Source organism: Paramormyrops kingsleyae, chromosome 4 (genome assembly GCF_048594095.1).
Source record: "Paramormyrops kingsleyae isolate MSU_618 chromosome 4, PKINGS_0.4, whole genome shotgun sequence".
Classification (NCBI taxonomy): domain Eukaryota; kingdom Metazoa; phylum Chordata; class Actinopteri; order Osteoglossiformes; family Mormyridae; genus Paramormyrops; species Paramormyrops kingsleyae.
The window spans coordinates 40,715,251-40,727,652 of record NC_132800.1 but is presented as its reverse complement, the minus strand read 5'-3'; the positions used below and the strand labels follow the sequence as shown (position 1 = coordinate 40,727,652).

The 12,402-nt window shown below is 43.8% G+C and overlaps 1 protein-coding gene across 4 annotated transcripts in view; it reads left to right on the top strand.

Moving 5' to 3' along the window:
• The first annotated feature begins 1,634 nt into the window (after positions 1–1,634).
• LOC111849744 (mitogen-activated protein kinase kinase kinase 3-like) overlaps positions 1,635–12,402 on the top strand; it is a 35,994-nt gene continuing 25,226 nt past the window's right edge. For 3 of the 4 annotated variants that reach the window (XM_072711337.1, XM_072711338.1, XM_072711335.1), the window contains exons 1-5: positions 1,635–1,734; positions 2,031–2,087; positions 9,631–9,689; positions 10,742–10,789; positions 11,076–11,120. In XM_072711337.1, coding sequence (XP_072567438.1) covers positions 9,671–9,689; positions 10,742–10,789; positions 11,076–11,120 — 112 coding nt within the window. In that variant the 5' untranslated portion in view covers positions 1,635–1,734; positions 2,031–2,087; positions 9,631–9,670. The remainder of the gene's footprint in view (positions 1,735–2,030; positions 2,088–9,630; positions 9,690–10,741; positions 10,790–11,075; positions 11,121–12,402) is intronic. The other variant, XM_072711336.1, reaches the window with a different exon arrangement.

Here is a 12,402-nt window from a genome sequence, read left to right as displayed (position 1 = left end):
GTGAACATTTCAGGTCCAGAAAGTAAAAATCCAGACCAAGATTTTGTTTCCATCAACCAGTTGAGTACTGTATGACTGTGACTCTTCACATTCAGATGGGTGCTTGAGATAATATCCTGGTCTGGATTTTTACTTTCTGGATCTGAAATGACCACCTCTGGTGAAAGCTGCGAGACTGTGCCTCATGATGGACTGCCCTCATGCCCTGTTCTTCCTGGAATAGGCTCCAAGCCACTGTAACCCTGTACTGGATATGTGGCTGCAACAGATGGGTGAAATATGCTATCTGATATGAAAATATTTGCTAAAAAAGTGAAACATTTAAATCACTGGTATTTTTTTTTATAAGATATCAATCTTTTGCCAGTAAGTGTGGTGCAGAGACATATGACATCTGTCATGCCGCGCAAGTCCATCACTGAAATAACCAACCAATTAATCCTGAACAGCTGTGCAAGTAAAGATTAGTCAATCAACCAATTAATCCTGAACAGCTGTATAATTAAGGATCAATTCCCCATGCAAACAGATCCATAGAAGCCTTGAAGCTAAAACAAACATTGCATTGAGCTTTGGGTAACATTTGCTGCAATGTACAAATACCTACGTCTGCTTTCTGACCAGATGGTTGACAGTTCAGATGTCACCCAAAAATACTTCTGTAAATATTGGACTGCATGCCCAAATTTTTGAATTATTTATATTTACTTTATTTTAAATTATTTTTATAAATTACTATTTGAATTTTATTATTAAATAAAAATCTAGTTTCTCCTGTGTACAGCAGTACTGTTACAACTACGTATTTCACAGAAAAACTGTCATCCATCCATTCATCCATCCATTTTTTAACTGCTTTATGTGGATTAAATTAACTTGCTAATACTTGCAAAGGATACTGACGATGGATGGATGGATGAATGAAAGAAATACCTACAATATAAAGAATAGCGTAATAACACCTACATTTTATTGGAACACGTTTTAGATAATCCTGAAAAGCACGCTAAATTTTATCATTACACTGAGGGAAAAAAAACTGTTCCATTTACAAAATTGGTCTCCTACCCCATCTAGTGGAAATGTTTGGAGAGCACTTTTGACTAACATATTTAATTAGAAAGTAGAACTAAATATACGGGAAATAAAACGTCATAGTTAATTTGCATCGAAATAGTTAAGTTGTCGTATAGGTTTCATTGCCCATGCCTTATATTTATTTATAGGGGTAGAAGAGCACCCAGAGACGAGCAGTGATGTCTTTATATGGCATTTTAATTCCTATTATGGTTTCTTAATAATATCCGGTGAAGCTATAATAATCTAAAATAAGTGGCTTTTCATAAGAGCCGAATACATTCATGAGTCAAAAGAAATACCCCCTAATGGTCACATACTAGAATCGGCCCTGGTTTATTGAGATACTTAACATTTAACTAGTGTCGAAAAGAGCTTGTATAGGAGCAAACAGCAAACATAGCGGCATTAATCTGCGTTTGTCGATCGTATCGAGATGCTACCGTCCACATGCGATCCTGCGAACTTCCGAGCCGCTGCAGCACTCCGGAGAGCTCGCGCGGCCTCCGGGGGGCAGCAGCGGCACGCGCGGCGCTCTCCGAGCCAGCCTCGTGCCCGTCATCACTTCCTGGATCTCACGTTGCCGCTGACATCAGAGTCGCTGCTTGGTCCGTGGGAGCGCTGGCGGCTTCCAGCCGAGCTGAGCGCCGGGGGAAGGTAAGAAACTTTGCCTGATGCGAGACATTCTATACAGCTTTCTCTGAGTGTTTGATCGTCACTTTGGATTACAGATACACTTTGGAGGACGGCCTTATCCATTCTTTGAATGCAATGCTGGATTAAGTCGATTTTCTCTAAATATAACGCCTGACAATTGCATTTCATTCGCGTGCAGTTGTTGTAATATCCGGATATTAGTGGCACGGGGAACATCTGAACCAAGTCACGTCGTTGGACTTCTGCATTGCTTCTCATCTTTGATTGCATTTCTTATTATTATTATTTTTGAACAGCTGACATCATTACTTGTCAACGTATTACTTGAACTATGAAGTTCCGTAGGTAAACAGGTGAGTGTTCTTAAAGTTTGTGTCTTTTCAACATTATCTTAAAATCACCTCTGAATGTTAAGGTGTCAGGGTCTTGCTGAATGGTAAGAAGTTGCATATTAACAACCGAGAAGTCGTATTTTCATTAGCGGACAAATGTGGCAATATGCAATTTATTGACTGATTCGAGGGTATTTGGCGCTACATATATTTCTAAAGTATTATTTAAGTAGGCGACCTTAAGAAATATAGCCTACATTCGAGGTTAAATTTGACAGATGATAATGAGGTTGGCCTCTTTACCTAAGGCGGATAAAGCAGCCTGCGCTTCGTGACGTTTTTGTGTCGCTATTGCATGAAGACAAATATGCGGTATTCAAGGTAGTGTGATCAATGACTTTATATTATTTTACAAGATCGCGAGTTTGTGTGAGGCATGAAGACATGAATATAGCTCTATCCTGTGAAGTGGCCTTATTTAATTTGGCTAGCGTGTTGTGTTGAAGTGCATGCTTATGCTTTGCTGTATGAAACAGATGTTTTATTTACATCTGCATGGTGCTGTGGCACGTCGCTAATGGGTTAGTAGCGGAGGCGTAGCACGCAGCATCATAGTTGCGAAGACTACCATATTTCGATTTTCACGCAAAGTTACTCTATATTCACTTTTTTTTCTTAGAGACTATTTTTTTAATTCAAAACCGCAATTTCCAGTCATTCAATAATTTAGCCAGTGACTGAACTATAAAACGTTTTAGAGAGGTGCAAGACTGAAATCTGGTTTTCTGTGTAAGTCTATCTATATTTTTGGGAAGGGGTTTCAAATCCAGTCTTAAGTGGCAATCTGTGTAATAAAATCTAAGAATACCATTTACATTTCTGCCAGATTCTCGGGATTGTTGCATGGGTATAAAATTAGACTGCATAAATTTGTATGTATTATTACACAATATTTTGTCTAAAGGATGAGTTAAGTCAAACATTTAAATAACGGTATTTTTGCATGAAATGCCAGTAAATATAATTCAGTAGACGGGCATCAGTGTGCCACACTTTCTATGTCATTACATTTTCTATTTTCCAGATTTTTAAAACACAAGTATGGTGGGAAACTTAATATGATTATTTTTGGAATTTCTTATAAAGAGTAAAACTGACCATTCAAGTAAAAATTACCTTTGGCCTACAGTATGCTGTATTTTGATGTGGTATATATAGTCCCAGATCTGGTCATTTGAGACAGAAGATAGTGTGGGTCACTTTTATTAAATCAGCTGGGGCTCCTACCGACACAAGGCATAACACAATAGTACTTTTGCGAAAATGGCCTCATTAGGTGTTCAGGGCAGATGAATGGTGTGTGATGGTGCTGTGAACCACATGTGAGGCTCTCCATCCAACAGGAAAGTCCAGTGGATGGAGTTACTCACCACACTGGTATGCTGGAGAGCACAGGAATATGCCTGCGGTTTAACGGGGTTTGTAGCAAAGCTGTGATCTCGTGGGGGAATCCCAGGGACTGGGGCCGATCGGTACTGCCAGTAAAAATGAGGTTCACAAAGCCAGATGCAGACTGAAATGGCAGCGAGCCCCGCCGTTCCTGCACCCCAGACTCATACTGCTTGTGAGTTTAGCCTGTAGGTTGATTTTTTTCCCCCTGCTTTTGTGCTATGTTAATTAAAGATTCCAGGCACCGTAAATAAAGTTCGAGGAGCGCCTTGTTCCAGCTGGCTTGCTTGTCTCTTGCACAGTGAGGGACGTGAATTTAGTGTTGCAGGTCTTTTTTTTTCTTTCTTCCCTCTCCCTCACTTTGACTGCTGGTAGAACACTTAAAGGGTACTTTCCCAGGAGCACAGTCATTGAAAATGCATTGCATCACACTGTGTTGTAATTCCCTTTCTCAGGCGCTTGAAGAGCGCCGGGTGTTGTTTGATAGCGATCAAAAGCAAATTAAATGTAATGCTGACACAATGCCCACCAAATGGCTTTTGGAAACATATCCCTGTTTTGAAATCGTGTTTGAAGTTTCTATTCCCAGGTGAAGCACTATAATCATTTATTTTCCTACAAGAGGAGCTTTCCCCTATGTGACTTGTGATGTGCGTATGTAATCTGCTCTGTTTGCGCTGTTAGTCCTCTGGTGTGCCTCTGTGTTTGTTGCTGGTGTGACACCAGTGCTTTACAAGATTCTTAAACTCAGAACTGAGAATATATTTACCCTTCTTCCTAATGCCCTTTTGGGATATCTGAAGATGTTAGATGTTATTTTGCTGCTGTTGAGAGTTCGAGAGTCATGAATACAGAAGTAAAGCATTAAACAGCCAATGTTCAACATGGCAGGTGTGCAAACCTCCAAACTGCAATATTTGTGCCTGATTTCCTGCGTCAGCCTTATATGGGGAGTAAAGCAAAACCTCGGTCCTTAAAGGGCAAGCGACCATAAATGACAGTGCACAGCGATTCTTATTTTTTTGGCTAATTACTCATCAGAGATAATTAGTGTCCAGCGCAGGGCTTTGTGGGGCATTTTGGCAACATTCTCATTTCCTCCTGCCAAGCTTGAGTTGAGAAAAGAAGCCTTTGTTGATGACCGGCCGTGTGGTTGAGTTTGAGTCATCCTCTGTGTTCTCCATTTAGGACTTATAACCACATTAGTAACTTCCTTTTCTTAGTAAGAAATGTCACCTCATTAATTTAGAGGAAGCTGTTCTTCACAGTGGTGATCTTATTTGTTGTTTTTTTTTTTTTTTTTTTAACATTTAGTGGGTTTTATGCACCCCCAACCTCCCGCCCACCCTGCACCTCTTTATTACTCCTTGTTGATGCACAGTGCCTTCTGGGTCAAAGGTGGGAATTACCCAGCATCACACAGCAGGTCTTTAAGGGAGAATCAGGCCCTGTCCGCTTTCCACCTGAAATTGGAGAGAGACCCGATTACTGCGTATTGCATCAGCCTCATCTGGCCTGTTGATATTGGGATGTAATTATGGTCTTTGAGCTTATTGTCCGCATTGTAAATCTGTCTCGCACGGAATCTTCGCTTATGTATATTGAGACATCATTTATGTTGAACAAGGTAAAAGTCAATAGATGTTAAGTGACAATTGCTTGGTGTTGTAGTGATTAAGATAATGCTTTTAGGCTCTGTAGAAGATTCTGTCCCTGATGAAGATGGTAACATTTGCAAGTAGTGCATGTTTTGTTGTGGTTAAATTTTCCAGATATCATAGCTTGCATTATAGTGGTGAAAAGGGTGAGGTATTCAGATATTATGCTACATGTTATAGACCTCAATTTTGACCAATAGGCTTCCAGCTGATGTCACAGATGATACCCTGTGGTCTGTCAGCACTGTACCAGTGCCCAAAGTTGACCCCATCCATCACAATGAGCCACTCTGCGCCATCTTCTCACTAAGGATGCTCTAGACTCTCTTTGGCCACCTCAAATCACACCTACATTGTCAAATCTGCTTTGGGGTTAGAAATGCAATTTGATATTTTATTTATAATACAAATCAACAGGGCATGTAGATTTTTGAGGGAAGATTTATTCAGGCACCTTTATGGGGGGACGGGTAGTGAACTGAGCATGATGCAAAGTCACGTATGGTTTAAACAAGCAAATCGTAGGTCCATGAGAGCCTGGCCATTGCTCCCAGGCTCTCTCCTACCCGCAGAACGACTGTCTCCCCCAAACCTGCCTGCACGCGAACCTCATTCTAATGTCCTTTTAGCCAGACACTTCAGATTGCATGCTTTTGTAATGAAGTTGTATCAGAATGGGGAGGTGTGAGGCTCAGCGGGTTAGGATGCTGAGCCTGTGATCGGAATGTTGCCAGCTCAAATCCCAGGGTTGGCAGACTGATTTCTCTGCTGGGCCCTTGAGCATGGCTTGTATCCGTGAAAGCTGCAGACACCGGCTGCCCCTGCTTTCTCCGAATGTATGTCACTTTGGATAGAACTTCTACTAAATGAATAAAATGTAAAATGTAACTACATTTTGTAGTGATACCCTGGGTGTGTTAGCGTATGCCTCTATGGCTCAGTTGTGACCGTGCAGATTTGTTTGTGCTTTCGGATGACCTTGGAGCTGGCGTATCGAAGCAGACGTGTGTGATGCTACCGCATTGCACACTTCTTTCGACCATCCAAAGAGGCTTTGCACCCTCTGTCTTGGGACACATTATTTCACATAATAAGAATTTGTTTAAAACATGGAAGCTGTTTTGGTTTAATCCGTGCGCTCCTCTGTTGTTTCGTCTCCATGGTTTCACGGGGCAATTATATGGCGGCGACAGGCTCTGGAAGAGTGACATCCAATTAACTCGTTAGGGGTGCGTGCGGAGTGGCGAGCTTGTGCTTTGTGGATCTCGGCAGTGGCTAGGGGGAGATGCTCAGGGGAGGCTGAGAGGGTTGTCACTGTCCATCCAGAGTCAATGGAGCTAAAGCGATTGGTAACGACCAGAGGGGCTGCTCGGAGCGCCTCTTGCTCCATGCTAGCTGGCTGTCAGTGCCCCCAAAAGCTTGCCAAAAAGCCACAAATGCTTTGCTCATTAAATGGACGAAGAACACAAGTAGGGAACTGCTTTTAAGACGTTCAGATTTCCTGTATTATTTGTGCCAGGTAATTTTTTTATTTTTTTTTGTGCACTACGTGCTTCATTTTGTAAGCTTCCCAAGCATTTATTCAAGTAGAACGTTCAACAGTATATGAAATAGCTTGGAGTTTTACGTACACAAAAATGTTTTGAGGGCAGAACAAAAAATGATTGGTTCAGAGAGGTGTAGAGGAGGTGGGTCCAAGCACCTAGGGGAGGTGGGACCCACCAATGAGATGTCTTGGTCCCACCTCCTCTACAATCTGATTGGTTATATCTCTGAACCAGTCATTTTTTGCTCTGCCCTCAGAATATTTATGTGTAAAACTCCCAGTAGCTATGAAATAATTCATTTGGGGCATTTTTTTGTTTACTTTTGTACTTTGATAGCGTTAAGTTGTCCTTTGGGAGTTATAAAGGGGTCTAATCATGTTAATATTAGACTCTGTACTCCTGATGTATCCTCCCGTCCAATTTTTGTGGGCTACGTTGGTGTTCCAGCCCAAGACTGGGAGACTTTTAATGCTGCTGTTTCTTTTTCTTTATTTGTGAAAGTTTATCAGGCACCATAATTAGCCTTAATCAAGTCATGGATTCTGTAATTCAGTTTCTGAAATATGTTTTCCCTCAGTGACTGTGTGGGTTCAGAATGTACAGGAGTGTACAGGAGCCCAGACATTAGTCTTTGGCATTTTTCACAAGTCAATTAAGTCTTTAGTCCCTGAGCTTACGCCCATTTGCTCCCTCCGAGGTGTCTAGGTCACAGCCATGTGTTGCCCATTGTCCACATCCTGCTTGTTCTCAGCTACAGCACCATGTATCCTTGTTCCCAGCATTGTGGCCTTGGCGAAAGCCTCCTTCTCATGTTGTCGGGCATGTCAGCGTCGCTTATGATTTTAAGGGCGGTGGACGATGTAATCCTGCAGAAATCCTCTCTGCACATTGCGGCCGGTTGTGACCCGACCTTGATGAGCCGTGTGACACGGTTCGTTCTTGTTATGAGTAAATCACACCGCCACAAACAGCTAACAGGCCTCCTGTACTGACTCGAATATCGATTTGTCTCTTTTGACCCTGACACACTCTTGTATTTTCATCACACAGTTTTAGTCAAGGTGACCTGCTGCATCTTACAAGAACATAGATAAAAGTAGACTTCATTCATACATTGCTCTGAAAACGAGGACAAAGACTCAAAACATGAAAGGCATTACTTCCTTATAAGGTACCTGTTTGTCAAAAACATGCCATGATGTCATCTTTGAGTAGAGAGGCATCAGAGGCTGCTGGCTTTGGGCTGAAAGCTGCGTTGGTGCTGCGTTGGTGCCACGTTACGTGCTGGTTCTGAAACTCGGAAGACAATGACCCGGAAAGGAGATAGAGGCTCGTCTGGTGGGGAAATTCCTGTTACCGGTTCTGAAAGTTCACTGGAGTTATTTTTTCACCGCGCTCACTGCATGGTTCACTGCAGGCGGTGGCGGTGGCGATGGCGGGGCTGGGGGGGTGGGGGTGCGTGACGGTGAACTGCAGTCTTCTGCTGACCTACAAACAGACACGCTTCATCTAGCCCACCTGTCACACCCCTGCAGCCTGCCTCCGTCAGGCCATCCGTAAACTGCCATAATACTTCATACCAGTAATAAAATGTCTGCCGTGTGCTTGTAGTAAGACTAGATGTAGGGGCCGCTGGGAAACTCTTTCTGTCTCCCTGTTCCTTTAAATTCTTCCAATAAACGTATGCTTTTCTCAGATACTTTCATTCCTTAATTGGAGTTTTATTTAATCGCTACCAACAACAGAGCAGGACCAGGCAAACGTAATTACCATCGAAGTAAATAGACGTTTAGGAAATTGCAAGTGCATGCAGCATAACGCGTAAACAACCAATTGTACTAAGTAAGCTAGCAGCCCCCCCCCCCCCCCCCCACTAAAAAACAGGATTACATTGGTGAAACACCACATCATTATAAAATATTGCATATGTAAACAAAACAAGCTGTAACAGCTAAATTAGTCTATTTATCTGATGCTTTTAGTGTGTTCGTTTTTTTCCTTTAAATTGTTATTTAACATTTGTAGTCTGCTTTTGAAGTTTTTCCTGTTTATTTTTTGTTAATCTGGTGTCTGTTTTCTGTGGAAGAGAGACAGACTTCTCTGACAGGGACTTGAAGGAACTGGGGATAAAAAAACAAAACACTCTTAGAGCTTTAGCATTTGCTTAGGACTCGTCCTCTTGGCTTGTTGCTCAGTGTGCAGTGTTGCTGGTTGTGTTTGAATACACAGCAAACCATAAATGAAAGGGGGAAAAAAGTATTGTTCTCTCTCCCCTTTCATATGTCAGAATGCGGGATAATGGACAGCGACGTATTGGGTTGTGACAGCCGCTTTTACCGCCGAAGAGCCTTCATGTGGCTGAACACTTGCGTCTGCCTTTGAAGAGTGTGTGCTCTCCACCTATCACACGCCGGCCTGTCCTCCTTCTGTTCCCTTTCCTGTGACTTTGGGACCTAAATGTTTCTCGAGTGCCGAGGCCCCCCGCCACCTTCAAAGTTGAGATCCCCCTCGACTCCCCTCAGAAGTCCTGCTCTTTGCTGAGACAGGACTAAGGAGTTTGCATCACAGTGTCCTGTTTATGTTTGCTATGTGTTCAGCAGCGCATACATACTTGCAGCCGTGTACAGTTCTGATTTGCACACTTCTGTATGAACTTCATTTAAAGTGTGACCATATGTTCATCAGGCTGGCATGTTAAGCTCCGCGGTCAGGGCATAAGATGGGCCATAATTCTTATGAAGAGGCCAACCTTATTATTAGCCAATGATATGTTATGAAATGGTGAGTGACAGGGGAGGTGGAATTTTGGGGCCAATCAGCTTTCAGCTGGTGTAAGTGCCCCTCCCATTTGGGGTGCCATTGGTCTAAATGGTTTGTTGGGCTCTGAAAGTTTTGTGTTTATGCACTCAGGGTGAAGTTCAGCTCAGCACTTGAGGTTAGACACCTCCTGATGATGACGGTATACATGGGTGAGTAGAGTTCTTTTTTTTTTTTTTTTTTTGCTTGAATGGGTGTGCCCAAAAAAACACATGTATTAATGCATTTGCTTATTAATGAGTTCTCTTTTAACCTTATATGGTCAGGCTTATTTATGTGCAACTGTAGCCTGGTTAATTACCACGATTCCCCTAAAGGTTATTAGGACTTTGAGCAGAAACACGCTTGGCTACACAGAGCCTGAGGCCCAGAGCAATGCGGGTGACCCACTGGCGTGTTGCTCGCCAGCGCCGCCGGATGCTTAATGAGCCATCCTGGGTTAAGCGTGTTCTCAAGGGTGCGCAGCGGCCGCGTCCTTCTTGGGGATGCCGCAGTCGTAACTCTCTCTCTCCCCGGCGGCTTGCCGTGCGGTGGCCAGATGCTGCTGGCCCCCTCATTTATGCTCGAGCTCCTCTTCGGGATAGCCAGTGTTCCTCTCGGGGTTTTTCAGCATAAGCAAAGATGGTTTTTCTGAACTTGGTTTGTATTCGTTAAAAAAAAGGATCTAGTGGAACTAGTGAAAAAACTGGTGTGTGACCCATGACCCCCTATTCCTCCAGTGACCCTGTCTGCCCATTAATATGGATAAAAGAATTTGCTAAATAAATAAATGTAAATGAAACCAGGCAATTTTTTTTAAAGCAACTTGGCTTGTGAGCATTTAAGCGCAATGATTGACTTAAAGTTTTTTTTCAGTGAAAGTGATTATTTGTCATTGTTGACACATCACAAGGAAATGTGTCCTCTGCATTTATCCCAAATGTGACATAGCAGGGGGCAGCTAATTCAGTGCCCGGGGAGCAGTGCTTGTGGGCGGTACCTTGCTGGTTAGGGATTCGAACCAGCAACCTTTCAATCACTAGTGCACTTCCTGATCCATTAGGCCTCCACTGCCCCTTTTACTGCCCTTAGAAGCATGTACTAGTGAAGTTAGTTTTTTTAATGATGTTCTGGAAGCACACAGAGCATGCAGGTTTGGCGCGTGAGGGTAGACGGTGGCCGGCTGTCTGATTATTCACGCCATGTTTCCCGTCGGCGTCCGCAGGTCCCAGCAGCACTCAGAGGACAGCCTTGCGAAGCCCAATGCAGGACGGTCAGTCGCCTGGGGATTTTTCACTCTGCTCTCGCAGCCTTGCTCTCTCAGGACAGTATGCAAACACATGCCTGGCTGAAAATGCGGTCTTCGGCTAATAATGCCTCATGCCAAAAGGTCGGAATGAAAACGGAATGCGGCACCCTGTTAATGACCGCCCGCTGTTACTGGTTAACTTCAGTACTGTCCCGGGACCGCAATGGCGTCTCACTTTGTAAATCACCACATGTTGGCCGGCTGCTCCACCTCGCCGCCTGACTGACCAGCCCTCTCTTTGTCCCAACAGACGACGCCGGGCTTCCCGGACCAGGCCACCCCAAGAACTCGAAAGGTAGGCCTCTCTTTCCCGCCATGGCTGCCTACACTGCACAGCTTTTAGCGGGATGTTTCTGTGTGCCGGGAAGCTGGAATATTGTGCCGTGAGTCACCGTTTACTCTCAAAACTAAAAGCCTAATAGTAGCGGTAGCCATAGCGATTTTGCCAGCTGAAAGGGTCTCTGTGTTTCTCACACCTTACGAATGGAAAGAGTTCATGTAGTTTTGGACAAATGCAGCGTGTTGAATTTGGCCGTTAAGCCACAGTGTATATTTATTCTGGGGTTGAAACCAACAATAGCTGATAATCTGACTGAAAAAGCACGTTGGAACGTTTTGGTGTTGATACTACATCAGGGCCATTAAATGTATGTTTCTGAAAGCTAGATAAGAACATAAGAACATAAGAAATTTACAAACGAGAGGAGGCCATTCGGCCCATCAAGCTCGTTTGGGGAGAACTTAACTAATAGCTCAGAGTTGTTAAAATCTTATCTAGCTCTGATTTAAAGGAACCCATGGTTTTAGCTTCCGCTACACTAGCAGGAAGACTATTCCATACTCTAACTACACGCTGTGTAAAGAAGTGCTTCCTCAAATATGTTTTAAAATGTTCTTCCGCTAATTTCCACTTGCCACGAGTTCTAGTATTTAGACTAATATTGAAATAGTCATTTGGCTGAACAGCATCCAGACCCGTTAGAATCTTATAGAGCTGAACCATATCCCCCCTTAGTCTCCTTTGCTCAAGGCTAAACAGATTCAGTTCCGCTAACCTCTCCTCATAAGACATTCCTCTAAGACCAGGAATCATTCTCGTAGCTCTTCGTTGCACCTTTTCTAAGGCAGCAATGTCCTTCTTGAGGTATGGTGACCAAACCTGCACACAGTATTCTAGGTGGGGTCTTACCAAGGAATTATATAAGTGTAACATCACCTCCCTTGACTTAAACTCCACACTCAGTTGTAACTCACATGTTATTAAGGAGTTCTCATAAAGAGGAGCACGGCGTCGATTGGCCGGAAGAGTGTGGCTCTGTCTTCGGCGTCGCGTGGACACACTAGGCCAAATTAGCCGGAGTGGCTGCCTCCATGCCGCGTCACGGGCCGTCGGGAAATCCTCAGGGCCTCTCTCGCTTCCGGCATGCCATCCTGGGAACCGGGGCCGCTCTTGTCATTTTGCCGGCGCGAGAGTCAAGATAAGCCGGTGCTTCTTCAAGATAACAATTTGCAGATTCCTTGTGAATAATTCATCGGTGTGCCTGGGGGGGGGGGGGGGGGGCGTGGGAGGGACACCC